The sequence below is a fragment of the Salvia splendens genome, chromosome 4 (assembly GCF_004379255.2).
Source record: "Salvia splendens isolate huo1 chromosome 4, SspV2, whole genome shotgun sequence".
Lineage (NCBI taxonomy): Eukaryota > Viridiplantae > Streptophyta > Magnoliopsida > Lamiales > Lamiaceae > Salvia > Salvia splendens.
Genome location: NC_056035.1, coordinates 16,919,268 through 16,937,510, shown reverse-complemented (window position 1 = coordinate 16,937,510; position 18,243 = coordinate 16,919,268). Strand labels below are relative to the sequence as shown.

Here is an 18,243-nt window from a genome sequence, read left to right as displayed (position 1 = left end):
TTTTGGTTTTGCGGAAAGTGTCTAAATTACGCCATTTTTTACAATTATTAAGCTGGAAGCTAGAATCACGTAGGTCGGATCGTGAAAATGAGCCGCCGCGGCGGTGGCGGAGACGGCGGCGGCGGCAGCGGCAGCGGCAGCAGCAGCAGTCTAAGTTCAGTGTTCTACTCGGATGAGTACCATCCTATCCAAGCCGGAAGCATTGACGGAACCGACATTCTTCCCCACGACAACGGCGTCTACAGAGCTCTCCTTTGCTCCAAAGCAGCCCTATGTAATCAAATTCACCCTACCTATTTATAATTCATCTCATCGTGCCCGATATTAGGTTTTCGCTCTCCAATTTAAATCGTTCTTGCAGATGACCCCTTCGGCGACCCAAAAGTCACCGGCGATCCTTATTGCACCCTATTTGTCGGCCGTCTCTCTCATCTCACCACCGAAGACACTCTGCGCAAGGTATTTCATGTTGTTGCTTTATTGAATTGGAAGTTTAAATGTCGATTTGGCGTTGCTGTGCAATAAGCTTGGGTTCTTCCGTCGGTCCCCTTTTTCAGGCTATGAGCGACTTTGGGCGTGTCAAGAACTTGCGGCTGGTCAGGGACATAGGTACAGATTCCTTTCATTCAAATTTTAGTTTTTTTGTTGCTTTTTCAAGTAAGGGAAAGCGAATTTCTGGCTAAACTATAATCACTTTTCAGATTTACTAGGCATCTACGAAATTTGATGAGCAACTATATGCCTCTAGTACTTAAATTCCATTCCTTGGTTTCTTAATCTTGGCATGTGAAATTGCGTCTCTCTCCTACTGAACTGCTACTAGGCTTCTTTACGAAGCAATTCAATATGCTGGCTGAATAATCAGGTTCATACATCAAACTTAGCCTTATCAAATCAGCTGGTTGTTTTGCGACTAGGTAATCGAAATATCGTATAACTGTAAACTACTTGGTGAGTGTCTTATTTGTGTTCATAGAAGATTACTAGGGCAATAACAGATAGAATGCTGGCATTATCTAAAGTAAGAACTGGAATCGTTTTTTCTAGGATGGATGAACTCTATACTTGGACTTGCGATGTTCTTTATTTATTATGTGCTTCTTTGTTTCTATATTCCACATAAATAACCAGCTCACTGTAGATTGTTTCTCTTCAGTGACGGGTGCCTCACGTGGTTATGCATTTGTTGAATTTGAAACTGAGAAGGACATGCGTCGAGCATACAAGGTGCATGACTTTTTCTCTATACCATCCTGGTCTTAGTTTGAGTTCTTTGGATGCCCATTTCTTTTATATGTGTGTGTGTGTGCGCATGCGTGAAGAGAGCACCTCCAAGTTGCCTGAATCATTATTCTGTATCTTAGTGGTTTTCCTCAAACAATCACCACATGCAGGGATAAAAATAGAACATTGTAGTAACCACTAACCCAAAGCTTTTTTACATGGGGAAAGAGAGATAAAATTAGAACACTCAAAACGTTCTTGAAAAACTTGGATGCTATCATATTAGTCAAACTGTGTGGATCCTATGTGTGGATTTGATCAATATTCATGGTTGATAGCAAATGTATAGTAGTCAAACTGTCCCACAACATTATGTTCATTACTTCCTTTGTGATTTAGTGAGCTAGCTTATTTTCTTTTATATGTAGGACGCTCATCATACTTATATTGATGGTTCTGAAATCATAGTTGATTACAATAGGCAGCAACTGATGCCTGGTTGGATTCCGAGAAGACTAGGTAAGCCAAACCCTTTCCTTTGCTGTGTTTTCTATTCTGGGAGCTTGACTGTACCTTGTTCGACAGGTGGGGGTCTTGGTGGCAAAAAAGAATCAGGGCAACTTCGATTCGGAGGACGAGAAAGACCATTCCGGGCTCCACTGTATGTCTATATTTGCCTATTTTTGTTTTGTACTATTAGTCATTGTCAAATAAAGGGTTATAGGCATGCTACACCTCCGTTTGCTAAACTCATATATCCTTAAGTTTGTGACTAAATCTTAAACATACTTTTGGTGAGAAAACAGGAGGCTAATTCCATTCGATGACTTAAAGAGGCTGGGCATACCACCACCACCCGAAGGAAGATATATGTCCCGCTTTCAGGTAAGCAAAATAAGGAGCTGTGCACAGATGGTGTCGTCCGTGTGTCCATTTTGATTGAAACTTTCGTTATTTACTACTACTATTTGAATTAGATCCCATCTCCACCGAGAAGGAAAAGAAGTGGCTCCTCTGACTTGGATGAGAGAAGTAGGTTGGAGAAGCACCACAGACACGCTGGACATTCTTCTTCCAGGCGGTCAGCATCGCATGGCAGAAGTCATGTGGACGGAAGGAGAAGCTGATTGGCGGTATGGTTGGATCCATAACTCTCTCTTTTGCATTATGCAGCATTTTAACGAGTGGTATAACTGGTTCTACCCACCCCCCTGTAAAATTTGAGTGAATAGTATGTTTTGACGCATATCCTCTCTAAATTTCGAGTGAATAATATTTTCGATTATTTTGTGAGGCCGAATGCAATTAATTTTGATAATCTTGGTATTTAAAAAAGTTTCATACTCCCTTCCATTATAAGGGAGTTGTGTTATTTCTTTTTCGTACTTATTTTTAAAAAATAATATTATTAAATAGTTAAAGTGATAAGAAAGTATTAGAGTACAACTCCTTTTTGGTCCAAAACATATGGTCAAATTACGAATTTTGTCCATAACATTCATTTTCAGGTTTTCGGGTCCATAACGAAAATCGCTCTCGGTTAGGTCCTTTTTGGATGGCTCCGTTAAAATACGCAAGTCAATCGTTACTTAGCAAAAGTTTGACTAAATTAAACAAAAAACTAGATTATTAGTGACTAAATAATTTGCTAATTATTTTCTTAAAAACACCAATTATCTTTTTTTCTTAAAAAACACTAACATTTATTAATTGTATTAAAAAATAAAAAACACTAACATTTTGTTCTTATATTACTCTTACTCTCTTTCTTCCCCAAACAATCAGCGAAGAACCCTAATTCTTCGTCTGGTTTCCCCCATCCTGCAACACACCGACAAACCGTTTGAAATGCATCGGTCGACTTCCAGCGGCAATTCCGGCGACAACGGCGGTTGGCGCGATCTTCGATTTAGGACCCTGCGCTGCTTTTGTAAGAAGCTAGCGGTACTCCGAATCGTCAGTAGCGACATTAATCAAGGCGAAGCCTCTTCTTCGTCAACCTTAGTTGTTGCTTCTGATTTAGGGTTGGTTTTAGCATAAATTAATGAAAACATTGAGGCTGTAGAGTTGATGTTGGACGAAATTAAAGCAGAAATGAAGGCAAAATTGGAGAAATTAGTGTATGTTGTTGTATATGCTCTATGTTTTGTAGTTATTGTTGGGTTATTTTGTATGGTGAATTAATTTGATGAAAATCCTAGTTTTGTCTGAATTTTGTATTTTGAGTTCGATGCATTTGCGAGCTAGCTTGCTTGCTTCTTCTTCTTTGGCATTCGAACATGTTCTTGTTCGAAATTGGGTTTGGAATTTGGGGCATAAATATGCAAAAAATATACATGCGAAAGCCATCCTTCATATTCATAAAGTACTTCAAACTGGTCCTAAACAAACGTTACGTTACTTGCAGCTGGTTGCATCTTCACATACCGTTTTGTCTGAATTTTGTATTTTGAGTTCGATGCATTTTTGAGCTAGCTAGCTTGCTTCTTCTTCTTTGGCATTCGAACATGTTCTTGTTTGAAATTGGGTTTGGAATTTGGGGCATAAATATGCAAAAAATATACATGCGAAAGCCATCCTTCATATTCATAAAGTACTTCAAACTGGTCCTAAACAAACGTTACGTTACTTGCAGCTGGTTGCATCTTCACATACCAAAACAAAACAACACTCAAATCCAAAAACCAACAATCCAGCAACAGGCAAGAAAACCAGCAAGTATTCATTGTATATGTTACATGGCAAAAAACCGATCACACTAAATCAATCTGTTTTCTTCATCAATCTGTTTTCTTCCCTTCTTTCTTCTTCCGAGTGAGTGAGGATGAACCACGTTTCTTGTTGAGAGGGTTAGAGGACGAGGCACCGCCTTCGGGAAGCATGTTCGCGATCGTACTTTGACAACATGCCCTATTGTGTCCCGGCTGGCGGCACAAACTGCACTTTGGTAGTTCCTCGGCACGATTCCACTTCTTTCTCACAGTTGGCTCTACAAAACAATAATCAATGAATCAAGCTAATTTTGTGAACAGATTATATCACAACAAATAAAAAAACTCAGAATTCAAGAAGAGTCAATGTTAGTGAAATACCATTAGGCGCATCGGCAGCATCAGTGGCTTGGGGACATCTCCTCTTGTTGTGTCCTTTTTCACCACAAAGACATCCTTGGCCACAGGTAGAAGTACTCCAAACCACTGACATCTACCCCCCGTTTCTCCAGAGCATCATCAACCTCCAGTTTTGACCACTTGTCCATATCGCATTTATGAATGTAATCACACTCACCATTTACATAACGCTTTACACCCCCTTCCAATGTCTCCATAACACCATTGTAGTGGATCCTTGTAGTGAATGTATCATCTGTAAGCAAAGGTGTCAACTATAAGTAAACAATAAAAACATAAAGTGGTCCAACATTTATACACAACAAACCCTATTAGTCCAACACATATCAAGACAAAAAAATTCATCTATGTCGTCTGGTTTCCCTACAACCAGACCATCCACTTGTTTTCCCCACCACCAATTCAATCTATATTCGGTGGGACCACACTTACATACATATTCTATGGGACCACAATTCAATCTATTCCAATTATTGCAAACCCTAGTTTTTTACATGCAACGAATAACTCATATGCTCATTTCGAAACTAACCTTCTCGAAGTGGATTTCGAGGGCGTGGAACTGGAATTTCAAATGGCGGCTTATCTCTGAGGATTTCAACTGGCGAACTCAAATTGGATTTCGAAGAAGAAGCAACAACCTTCTCATTTGGAGGAAGTGGCGGCTTAAGAGAAACCGAGCGGTCGAGTCTCATCTTCGTCCTCCTCTCTACTTTGGGAAAATCGGCGTCAGTCGGAGGTCGTCGGTCAGCCTTCGAAGAATTAGGGTTTGACATAGACCCGTCGTTACCGGAATGTAGCTCCACTTCGACTTCCGCGACGGGGCTAAGGTTCGACGAGGCCAACCCACCTTCGAGACTAGGGTTAGCTACACACGAACCATGACCCTTCTCGCCTTCATTCTTAGGTTCAGGTGGGTTTCGCGACGGCGATTCCCAACTCATGGCTGGAACAATGGTATATCGCTTCGAATCGCTGGAAGATCGCCTAAGAGTTGGAATGTATCGCCCTGAAAGTGAGAACGACACTTTGCCTTCTTCTTTTGAAAATGAGAGTTGAAGGCAGATAATTGGTTTTTAAGAAAAAAAGATAATTGGTGTTTTTAAGAAAATAATTAGCAAATTATTTAGTCACTAATAATCTAGTTTTTTGTTTAATTTAGTCAAACTTTTGCTAAGTAACGGTTGACTTGCGTATTTTAACAGAGCCGTCCAAAAAGGACCTAACCGAGAGCGATTTTCGTATGTTATGGACCTAACCATATGTTTTGGACCAAAAAGGAGTTGTATTCAAAGTATTATAAGGGAGTTGTGTTATTTCTTTTTTGTACTTATTTTAAAAAAATAATATTATTAAATAGTTAAAGTGATAAGAAAGTAGAATAACATCCGCATTAACAATAAAACAATAAAAAATCAGGTATATAACATCCAAAATAACAATAAAAAATCAACATACGACGAGTTATAATAATTCACAATTTACATCCCAACTAAGAAAAAATACATAAGATTAAGTAATATAACTTATATAAGTCTCAGTATAAGAGTCATAGTAATTCATAATTTACATCCCAACGACCAAAAAAAAACAAAAAAAAAAAGATTAAACAAAAGTCTCACTATAAGTGAAGAAAATAGTAAAAGCCAAAAGTGGTCCTCAACCTATGACGATTTTATAATTTTGGTCAAGAACATTATCTTTGGAATTATTTGGTCCTTCACAATTGAAAATGGGTCGTATTTAGTCCTTTTTGAACAGCACCGTTAAAAATTGACAGTCAGCGACAAAATTATGAATTTTGACTGGATTATAGCTTAAATTAGAATATTTAATTATTTTTTATTTTTTAAAGATAAATTAAATTTCACTCTCTCTAAACACTCTCGTTGTTACTTGCACCTTATGTTGGAATAAAATTAAACTTGATTTTTAGCAGAATTATCTAGATATGATAAATACCTAGATATTTAGGAGAATTCCCTAGATTATAGATATTATGTAGAACTCTCTAGAATGAGTAGGTATTAGAATATTTAGATATTCCTAGAATGTTGGGAAAATATCTAGATTTTTTCGGAATCTAGTAGAGAATTCTAGAATATGAAATGAATGTCTATAAATATGAGAGAGTTGTAACATTGTGTACAAGTTGAGAACTTGAGAAGTTTGAGAAATAAAGAGTGTGTCTTACTTTCCCCACATCACCACTCCAAAATCATTTCCCATATATTCCACTCATTCTCCTCTCAAATACTTCCTCCAAACTAAATTACTCCTCCAACATATATCTTATATATTCCAACAAAGTGGTATCAGAGGCATAAGTTCCTACCTATAGTATGGCTAACTTGTCGTCGTTCCAAGTCCCCATGCTCAATAAGAGCAGTTTCGATAATTGGAGTATCAAGATGAAAGCGTTATTGGGAGCCCACGACGTTTGGGAGATCGTGGAGAGTGGCTACGAGGAGCCGCAAGACGAGACCGATCTATCCCAACAACAAAGGGATAGATTGCGAGATGCGAGAAAGAGAGACAAGAAAAATCTCTATCTCATCTAACAAGCTCTAGGAGACGACGATTTCGAGATGATCTCAAGTGCAAGCACTGCCAAAGAAGCGTGGAAGAAGCTCCAAATCTCGTGTGTTGGTGCGGAGCGAGTAAAGAAGTACGTCTTCAAACTTTAAGAGGAGAATTTGAGTCTTTACATATGAAAGAGTCCGAATCAATTTCGAATTACTATTCAAGAGTGTTTGCGGTGTCAAATCAAATGAAAAGAAATGGTGAAAAATTGGAGGATGTTAGAATCATGGAGAAAATATTGCGCTCTCTAACCCCTAATTTTGAGCACATAGTAGTTACAATAGAAGAAACAAAAGATTTGGAGGAAATGACTATCGATCATTTATTGGGTTCGCTACAAGCATATGAGGAGAAACAAAAGAAGAAACAAAAAATTGTGGAGCAACTTTTAAAGTTGCAAGTAAGCCCAAAGGAGAAAGAAGAAAGTTCGGGCAATGGTGGTGGTCGACAAGGAAGAGGTCGCGGACAAAGACAAGATCGTGGTCGTGGTCGTGGTCGAGGATATGCTCGTGGACGTGGTCGGGGATATTTTGCAAACAATGAAGAAAGAAAGGAGTCCCCAAGTATAGGACGAGGAAGGAGCAACCCACAGTCGAGGTACGATAAATCTTCAATAAAGTGTTATAATTGTCATAGATATGGGCACTATGCTTCCGAGTGCAGAGACACAAAATCAAAAGTTGAAAAGAAGGCCAATTACGTGGAGAATACGAATGAAGAAAATGGATGTGTTCTTCTAGCTTATAAAGGAGAAGCTGGAAGAAAAGATAATATGTGGTACCTCGACACAGGAGCGAGCAACCATATGTGCAGGAACAGGAGCATGTTCGTGGAGCTTGATGAATCAGTAAGTGGCAATGTCTCCTTTGGTGATGAATCTAAAATTCCAATTAAAGGAAAAGGCAAGATTCTAATTCGTCTAAAGAATGGAGCTCATGGTTTCATTTCTAACGTATATTACGTGCCCAATATGAGAAATAATATACTGAGTCTTGGACAACTCTTAGAGAAAGGTTATAACATTCATATGAAAGATTATAGCCTTTCAATAAGAGATGGAAAAAATGATTTAATAGCAAGGTGCCAATGTCCAAGAATAGAATGTTTTTATTAAATGTTCAAAATGATGTGGTGAAGTGTCTTCAAGCATGTTATAAAGATAAGTCTTGGCTATGGTATCTTCGATTTGGGCACTTGAATTTTTGGTAGCTTAAAATTGCTATACGAGGATTACCGCCCATCGAGCACCCCGATCAACTCTGTGAAGGATGCTTAGTTGGGAAGCACTTCAGAAAGCCGTTCCCAAAGGAGTCGAGTTCGAGAGCTCATAAGCCATTGGAGTTAATCCATGTAGACGTGTGTGGACCAATCAAGCCAAGCTCCCTCGGTAAAAATAATTATTTCCTACTTTTCATTGATGATTTTTCAAGAAAAACGTGGGTATACTTCTTGAAGCAGAAATCAGAAGCATTTGACGCTTTGAAGAAGTTCAAGGTGCTGCCGTCGAGAAAGAAAGTGGTCTAGAAATCAAAGCAATGAGGACCGACCGAGGTGGAGAATTCACATCAAGGGAGTTTCTAGAATTTTGCAAAGAAAGCGGAATTCGGCAGCTACTAACAGTCCCGAGATCCCCCAGCAGAATGGAGTGGCTGAACGCAAGAACAAGACCGTCGTTGAGATGACTCGAAGCATGTTGAAGACGAAGAATTTACCTAAAGAGCTTTGGGCAGAAGCAGTGACGTGCGTCGTGTACCTGTCAAACAGGTCTCCAACAAAAAGTGTCTGGAGAATGAAGCCTCAAGAAGCCTGGAACGGGAGAAAACCAGGAATCGCCCACTTGAGAGTGTTCGGGAGCAAAGCCTATGCACATGTACCAGATCAGATGAGGAGTAAACTCGACGACAAAAGCAAGCCATTCATCTTCATCGGGTACGACTCTAACACTAAAGGCTATAAGTTATATGATCCAACTTCGCAGAAAACCATGATTAGCCGAGATGTAAGAAAGAGTATGGGATTTCGGCACGGACAATGACTCCACCTTCATACCTCCATTTGGAGATCAAGGAACAATCGAGCAGGTGACAGAGGTGCAACAAGAACAAACAACTCCACCTACATCTCCTACATCAGTTGGAGGCTCGCCACTCTCTTTCTTGAATGAAAGAGCCACACAACGCACGCTAAGCTTGGATGAAGTGTATGACGACACTGAAAGGTTAGAATATCTCACCTTATTTTGCCTATTTCCTGATTGTGAACCAGTTAGCTTTGAAGAAACTACGACAAGTGAAAATTGGCGAGTCGCGATGGATGAAGAGATCAAAGCCATCGAAAAGAATGACACGTGGGGAGTTGGTGACACTACCAAAAGGACACAAGGCCATTGGAGTCAAGTGGGTGTATAAAATCAAGAAGAATTCCAACGGTGAAGTTGAAAGATATAAAGCCTCGTCGCCAAAGGATATAGGCAAAGAGCTGGAATCGACTATGACGAGGTATTTGCTCCTGTCGCTCGGTTATAAACTATTAGACTAATACTCTCTCTAGCAGCCCAAAGTAGATGGAAGATATATCAAATGGATGTGAAGTCGGCTTTCTTGAATGAGTTTCTTGATAAAGAAGTCTACATCAAGCAGCCTGATGGCTACGTGGTGAATAGGGGTGGGTAGGTACGGTATACCTTACCGAAACCACCATACCGTATACCTTACCGTAAATTCGGTATGCGAAAAAATCATACCTTTATCTTACCAAAATATTCGGTATACCGAACTTCGGTATACCTTATTTTCAGTATGGAGAATTTTCATACCGATATCGTACCTCATTTTCGGTATGCCGTACCAAAGTTCGGTATAGCATACTTTTGTGGTATACCTTACTTTCAATATCAATGAAAATTGAATATTTGAGTTTTTATAATACTATTTATATTTTATAGTAATTTAAATAATATACGGGGTATTAAATACTAGTATATTTTATTCATATTATATGATATTTCACAATAAATTTTATAATTTAAAAAATATAAAATACTTTATATATTATTATATTCATATTTTACGGCATATACCCTAAATTAAGGTATATACCGAATTTCGGTATGCCGCGGTATATAAAAATTCATACCTTTACCATACCGAAATATTTCAGTAAGGTATCATACTGTACCGAAAATCACGGTATACCAAAAATTCGTTATTTTCATTATTTTTTCGGTATTATAAGACCGGTATTTCGGCATTTCGGTATTTTTCCCCAGCTTTAGTGGTGAATGGCCAAGAAGACAAAGTTTTGATGTTGAAGAAAGCCCTATACGGGCTAAAGCAAGCACCGAGAGCATGGAATACCAGGATCGACAAATATCTTGAAGATAACGGCTTCACCAAATGCCCACATGAGCATGCGCTCTATGTGAAAAGTAAAGGAAATGATATCTTAATAGTGTGCTTGTATGTGGATGATCTCATTTTCACAGGAAACAATCCAAGCATATTCAAGGAATTCAAGAAGGCCATGACTGAAGAATTCGAGATGACAGACATCGGGCTGATGGCATACTACCTCGGAGTAGAGGTAAGGCAACGAGAAGATGAAATATTCATCACACAAGAACACTATGCAAAGGAGATCCTGAAGAAGTTCAAAATGGAGGATTGCAAACCAATCAATACACCGGTGGAATGCAGGGTGAAGCTATCAAAGAACGATAAAGAGGAAAAGGTGGATCCGACACTATAAAAGAGCTTGGTTGGAAGCCTACAGTACTTAACTTGCACAAGGCCGGATATATTGTATGCTACAAGGCTCGTAATTCGCTACATGGAGAATCCAACCACTACTCACTTCAAAGCAGCTAAGAGAATACTCCGATATCTCAAAGGTACGATCGACTATGGTCTATTATATTCAGCTACTAACGATTACAGGCTTGTTGGCTACAGTAATAGTGACTGGGCTGGTGACACTGATGACCAGAAGAGTACAAGTGGATATGTGTTCTATATGGGAGACACTACCTTCACTTGGATGTCTAAGAAGCAGCCCATTGTCACATTATCAACCTGCGAAGCCGAATATGTGGCTGTCAGTGTTTGTCATGCAATTTGGCTCAGGAGTTTATTATCGGAGCTCGGGTGGCCACAAAATGAGCCAACAACTATTTATGTGGACAACAAGTCGGTCATTGCATTATCCAAAAATCCAGTGTTCCACAACCGAAGCAAGCACATCGACACCCGCTACCACTACATCAGAGAATGCGTTGCAAATCAGGAGATTCAAGTCGAGTATGTGAAATCGCAGGATCAAGTTGCCGATATTTTCACAAAGACCCTCAAGTACGATGACTTTATCAAAATCAGGACGTTGCTCGGAATGACAAATCAAGTTTAAGGGGGGGTGTTGGAATAAAGTTAAACTTGATTTTTAGTAGAATTATCTAGATATGATAAATATCTAGATATTTTAGGAGAATTCTCTAGATTATAGATATTAGGTAGAATTCTCTAGAATGAGTAGGTATTAAAATATTTAGATATTCCTAGAATGTTAGGAAAATATCTAGATTTTTATGGAGAAAAAATCTAGATATAAAATATTAAAGAATCTAGTAGAGAATTCTAGAATATGAAGTAAATGCCTATAAATAGGAGAGAGTTGTAACATTTTGTACAAGTTGAGAACTTGAGAAGTTTTAGAAATAAAGAGTGTGTCTTACTTTCCCCACATCACCACTCCAAAATAATTTCCCATATATTCCACTCATTCTCCTCTCAAATACTTCCTCCAAACTAAATTACTCCTCCAACATATATCTTATATATTCCAACACCTTAAATCTACCCTCCCGCCGCCGCTCATTGATCTCTAATGGAAGCAAAGTCGGTGCACCTTAAATCTACGTCCTGTCACTCACGACCCCAACAACAATGCCCAAAACTTGCCCGGAGTCCATGCAATTTCATCCTCTTTAACTCCCACACCGACCAGCCCCTCGCGCTGTGAACTCAAATTTCTGACGACACAACGCACTTCATCCAAGAAGAGGAAGGCGCTAGACTCCCCCTTTATGTGGCCGCCTCTCACTCTGATCTCAGTTCGCACCATCGCCAGCTCCGATTTTCGGTTGGTCAAAGTGCGGTCTTGCCGGGGCTGTCGCCGCCTTCCATCTCTATCTCACCTTCGTTGCTTATTTCCAAATTAAAAGAGAATTGGTCTCCACAATTTAAATCTCCCCCAAACAGAGAACCCAATTTCTCCTTCTATCTTCAATTTCTCCGTCTCGATGTCGTTTCTAAGATAATCTATTTTGTTTTATTTATTTGTAGTTCTTGCCTTTCTGATTTAGATGTTCAAGCATTCAAGAAAAAATTTGGAAGAACATTAATGATTAACTATTGGGACTTTGAACCAAAAAAAAGAAGGCGCGGCCAGAGAGAGAGAATTAGACATATAAAAAATAAGAAAAAAACTAAATATTCTAATCTAAATCCTAATCTAGTCAAAATAATTTAAATAGCAGTTGACAGTTAATTTTTAACGGTGCTGTTAAAAAATGACTAAAGCCTGCCCATTTTCAATTATAAAGGACCAAATAATTCAAAAGATAATGTTCTGGACCAAAATCATAAAATCGCTATATGTTCAGGACGATTTTTAACCTTTACTCGAGAAGGAAATAACATGCAACTATGCCAAAGCGTCACAAGTCTATAATATCAAAAACCCATAATTCAATTCCATCATTCTTCATTTAATCATATTACTTGGGGTGCCTAAACATTTACTCCTCCAGTGAAGCCAGAAATTTTATATCGTTGGATCTGAATTTCAGTATATATTTATGTGTTTGGTGTAGCCGAAAATTGCCGGAACATGCACAATGGAGAGTTGAAGGAGATATAGATTAATAACGAGGAAAAAAAATATTAGAGAATGCATAAAAGAAACTATATATTGATATATTGGTTAATGTTAGAAAATAAGGTGTAAGTAAATTAGAAAATAAGACTAAAAATTGGATATATTTAAATAAATAGCAATTCCGAGTAAAACTGTTGGAAATAAGAGTGTAAGAATATAGAACAAAGACTCATATTAATATATTATTCATGTCCGAATCTCAAATGCAATTTCATATAGAAATCGTAGGGTTCTAATTAATTGCAAAGTAAGTTGTAAATGATCCCAAAAATGGATCAAAGATTAGGTACTTAAAATTAAGAGTAAAGGCCAAAATTGGTCCTAAACATATAGCCATTTTACGATTTTGGTCCTAAACATTATCTTTTGGATTTTTTGGTCCTGCACATATGGACATTTGATCATTTTGGTCCTCCGTCAATATTTCCGTTAAAAACTAACGGTCAACATTATCTTTTGGATTTTTTGGTCCTGCACATATGGACATTTGATCATTTTGGTCCTGCACATATGGAATTTTGATCATTTTGGTCCTCCGTCAACATTTTCGTTAAAAACTAACGGTCAACGGCCGATTTTTGACTAAAACAATGGGTTGGGTCGGGTCGTGTTTGGGTCGGGTTTGGGTTATACGTTAAGAAAAAAATAATAATTTCTTAAAATCTAAGCATAATATTTTCGTTAAAATCTAAGCATAATATTCTTAAAAAATTAATTAATATTTTTTAATTAATAAAATTAAAGTATAGTATTTTTGAATTAATTTTTTCATGAATTTGAAGAAAATATTATGCTTAGATTTTATTAAAAATAATTTTTTAATTATTTAATTTTATTATATAGATTAAATATTAATATACTTTAATTTTATTATTTTGATTAAAAAATGATTATTTTAATTTGGTAATTTTTTATTTTATTGTGTAATATCATGTTTAAATCGTATAATAACATCATGTTTTAGTCGTTATAATATTTTTAATCAACAAAAATAACTAAAAATTAAAGTTTTATAATTTTTTAATTAATAAAAAATAATTATTTTTTTTCTTAACGTGTAACCCAAACCCGACCCAACCCATTGTTTTAGTCAAAAATCGGTCGTTGACCGTTAGTTTTTAACGAAAATGTTGACGGAGGACCAAAATGATCAAAATTCCATATGTGCAGGACCAAAATGATCAAATATCCATATGTGCAGGACCAAAAAATCCAAAAGATAATGTTGACCGTTAGTTTTTAACGAAAATGTTGACGGGGGACCAAAATGATCAAATTTCCATATGTGCAGGACCAAAATGATCAAATGTCCATATGTGCAGGACCAAAAAATCCAAAAGATAATGTTTAGGACCAAAATCGTAAAATGGCTGTATGTTCAGGACCAATTTTGGCCTTTACTCTAAAATTAATAATCCAAAAGAAACAATGGTGTGTGGAGTTGAGGATGAAAAGATAAGATTAGGTATGGAATTAATTATATTTTATTACTAAGAGGGAGTATATATTATATATAATATGTGTAGAGTGAAAAATGGCGATTCGAAGACGTGTGAGGAGTTGAGGTGTGTAGTTTGCATGGACGCAACGTGTTGAAACCTGCCGCTTCCTTGCAATCTAGTTTTACTTGACAATCCTTTTCCCATTTTCAATTCTTGATTTTCTGCAACAATAACTTTGTCTACTCAGAATTTTTTGACAGCAACAAATGGAATGTTTTGGGACTCGTCTTGTGCTGCTTCATGCCTTCCTCTTGCTCTTTTCTGTGCAAGTACGCTCTGATGGTAATTAATTCTACTCCCTCTCTCTCATCCGCAGAGTGAGTCAATATATTTATGCTACAATTATGATTTAGTGTTTACTACTCGTGATTTTGTTTCTACTGATATTGCATTCACTCTCTCGAAAAGAACTACTCCTTCCCCTTCAGTACATACGTTTCTTTTCATCATGCAATTTAAGAAAAATTGTGTTAAGTTTGTTAATAAAAGGAAGAATACTACAGTAAGAAATGAAAAAGATAGAGATGGAGAGTGAATAAAGTAATAAATGAGAAATGTGTTGACTTTTACTAGAAAAGAAAATTACTCCACACTTAGACACCACTATTGCTCAACGGAGGAAGTACTGTATTTTAGTTTTAAGTGGAACATCTTTAGCAAATCATCTTCGAAGGCATGTTTTGATTTTCCCAATCTTCAACATGTGTTTAATTGCATATTCGATGTACAACAGTACAAGTAGTACTTAAATGATGCACAAAGTTATGATGCTATACGAATTTATCCCTTTTTTGTTTTGTTTTGTTTTTTTCTTTTCAATTTAAATAAATGTTATTAATGAGTAATTTTAGTGTGTTTATTTCAATCCAATATGAGCTTGGGTATTAATTAAGATAGAATAAATGTGGACATATATGTGCAGAAGAGCAAGACCTACTACAAGGAATCAACAGTTTCAGGACTTCAGCCAAAGCTCCGGCACTCTTGAAGAACGACAAGGCCGACTGCGTGGCTGATGAGATAGCAGACAAAATGAAGGACAAGAGCTGCACGTCCAGCACGGGGGCGACCATGCAGTCGCAGCTCATGTCGGACTACCCGGCCGTGCTGAGCAAGTGCAAGGTAGACGTGAACACGACAACGGAGGGGATGATCCTGCCGGTGTGCGTGCCTAAACGGACAGCGACGCTGGTCCTAACAAACTACACGCAGTCTCAGAACGCAAAGTACTTGAACGACTCCAAGTTCACCGGGGCAGGAATAGGGACGGAGGACGATTGGACTGTCTTGGTGCTGACCACGAACACTCATGGAGGTAGCTTTGCCAGCACAGCTTATCGTTGTGTAACTCGTTATTATGGCCTGTGTATTCTCTTTTTACTTTCTCTGGCTTGTGTGTATTAATGGAGTTGAATAATCTGTATTTGGTGAAGTAAAACGTTGCATGTACCGTACGCACTCTAGAGAATAGCATTTCAATTTCTAGTTTGTTGTTTTCTACATTCTCTAATTCCTTACTACCAACCCAATGTTTCTCCGACGTTGTATACTTGTTGTTGCCACGCCACCTTTAACTGAGAATCTTGTAATTCACAATGCATTACAAAAACGACACAGTTTTTCGAGCACAGACTTCCGGCTTGCTGCTCTGTGTCTTTCAAGCAAATTGTGAGCAACAATTAAACAAAATACAAATTGCGATCAACAGTAAATTAACTCCGAGAACTTTCCGAGTGCAAAAGGGTTTATATAGCAGTGATGTATATTTGTAAGCAGGAGCAGGTCACAGTAAAGGAGAGAGGGTAGGGCTTAAGCCCATACCAAAATAATTTTTTTTTGGTTCTTTGTACTTGTATATTTTTTGAAATTTTTGGAAAATTGTCTTAAGCCCTTACTATATGAATGCTGTAGAACTGAAAACTGGATGATTATTGGGGCTTAACATAACCTGAAAATGAAAAAAGTTGCAGGAATAAACGTAACAATGGTACTATATGAATGCTGTAGAATTGAAAATTGGATGATTAGTGGGGCTGAACATAACCTGAAAATGAAAAAAGTTACAGGAATAAACGTAACAATGTCACTACATGAATGTTGTAGAACTGAAAACTGGATGATTAGTGGGGCTGAACATAACCTGAAGATGAAAAAAAGTTATAGGAATAAACGTAACAATGGCGGACGCTAAACGGGGAAGAAGAAGACTAAGTCATTAAACATGACTACTATAATATTATTTTATACTTTTCCATAAAATGACGTGTTATTTTCCTTAAAATGAGCCTTGTTTGCACTTTGCAGTATTAAACTAGTAGTATTAGTATTACACATGTTCAATTTTCTTCAGTTTTCATTTTACTTCTAATTCAATAAAGTAAAATTTACTATTTTTAACAATTCATTATATTATAAAATTGAAAATGCTAAAATATGCTATGCGCTCTGCATTGTTAAATTTTATTTAAGATTTTGTGATACAAAGTAGTATTAACTAAATCGGTTCAGTTTACTTATTTAATTTGAGTTTAAGATGAGTTTGAGTTGCTAGAATTGTTTAAAATTTGATTTAAGTGCTATTTTGCTTCTAAAGTTAAATGTGAATTTTTTGCATTTGAATACTATTATTTATATTTTTATCCTCTAAAAATAGGCTAATTTTGAAATGGTATGCGTTTTAAATTTTAATGTGTAATTGGCAAAAATAAGAGATTCATAAAGAAAAAGTTATTAAAGCATTGTTATAGAGAATGAGACACATCCCATTAAAAAGACAAAAAAAGTTTCGTTATTTAAAGATGATCTAATTTTAAAAACGACCAAAATAAGTTATTTTAAAGGACAAATGAAGTGAAATTTACATATAGCGTAGCCAGTGTTGCGCGCCTAGGAGGGCAGCGTGCTTTGGGATGCGGAGGTTTAAGGAACTCGTCCAGCTCCCTAACCTAATGCGGCACCGGGTTTGGACTCTACCACTGAGCTAATAGCCCGTCGTGCGAGCCTCCCACTGGGGGCCCACTATGTCAAAAGCGAGAGAAACCCCATCCCTCTCTTTCCTTTTTTCGCCTCCATGTCCCCACACGGGAGACCTCTCTGAGACTAAGAGGGGTAGATGGGCTGTATGGCTTCTTCAATTTCTCGATAAAGAGAAATATGACCAACAGTGGTTCGAATGTATAGAACTTACTGAAAAAAATATTTATGGTAGCCCTTACTAAACCCTAAAAAAATATCTGCGTCTGCCCTTGTTTGTAAGCAAACACATAAAAGGGCGCATAGCGATATTTGTCAGAAAATATGAAAAGGGTATCGCGAAGTTTTTCGAGCGTCTTATTGCGAGCAACAATAAATAAATCCTGAGAACTTACCAAGTGCAAATAAGAAATGTCAGAAACTATGTACTTTCTCTGTTTTATTACAAGTGACACATTTATTTTTTTCACGTATTTTGAAAAAAATTATATAAATAGTTAAAGTGGAGAGAAAATAAATATGTCACTTGTAATGGGATGGAGGGAATAAAAGTGTAAAACGGTGTATGTAGCGATCATTTTTCGAGCATCGCTAAGGTGCTCGGAAATAGTTTTGATGTGATTAGTTTCCATGAGAATTTGTGAGGCGTTTGAAATTAGAAATTAGGTGCTTGGAGTTGGAATTTTGCAAGCACCAATTTCGAACAAACATTTTTAGTAGACGAGGTGAAGAACTTCAGTCAACAATTTCTACAAACGAGAAGTGCAATAATAGATTATGTATTTTGAATTCAAATGAAATGTATAAACCAATTTATTTACTTTATGTCATTTTTGAATTTTTGTAATGTATTTATTTATTTGATAATAGTACTAGCAAAATGTATCCAAATATAATTT

General features: G+C 37.1%; 3 protein-coding genes across 3 annotated transcripts; all 3 read left to right on the top strand.

Moving 5' to 3' along the window:
* On the top strand, positions 1-2,509 carry LOC121801614 (U11/U12 small nuclear ribonucleoprotein 35 kDa protein-like). Its single transcript, XM_042201141.1, has 8 exons — positions 1-274; positions 362-459; positions 558-609; positions 1,157-1,227; positions 1,653-1,743; positions 1,810-1,885; positions 2,031-2,109; positions 2,202-2,509. The coding sequence occupies exons 1-8, from the start codon at positions 88-90 to the stop codon at positions 2,349-2,351; spliced, it is 804 nt and encodes a 267-aa protein (XP_042057075.1). The 5' UTR covers positions 1-87; the 3' UTR covers positions 2,352-2,509.
* Positions 2,510-10,766: 8,257 nt separating this feature from the next.
* LOC121800737 (secreted RxLR effector protein 161-like) lies at positions 10,767-11,339 on the top strand. The gene has a single exon (XM_042200245.1). It carries the CDS (start codon positions 10,767-10,769, stop codon positions 11,337-11,339), a length of 573 nt encoding a protein of 190 aa, XP_042056179.1.
* A 3,238-nt stretch (positions 11,340-14,577) lies between these two features.
* On the top strand, positions 14,578-15,775 carry LOC121800736 (uncharacterized GPI-anchored protein At3g06035-like). The gene is made up of 2 exons (XM_042200244.1): positions 14,578-14,653; positions 15,294-15,775. The coding sequence occupies exons 1-2, from the start codon at positions 14,578-14,580 to the stop codon at positions 15,773-15,775; spliced, it is 558 nt and encodes a 185-aa protein (XP_042056178.1).
* Positions 15,776-18,243: the final 2,468 nt, after the last annotated feature.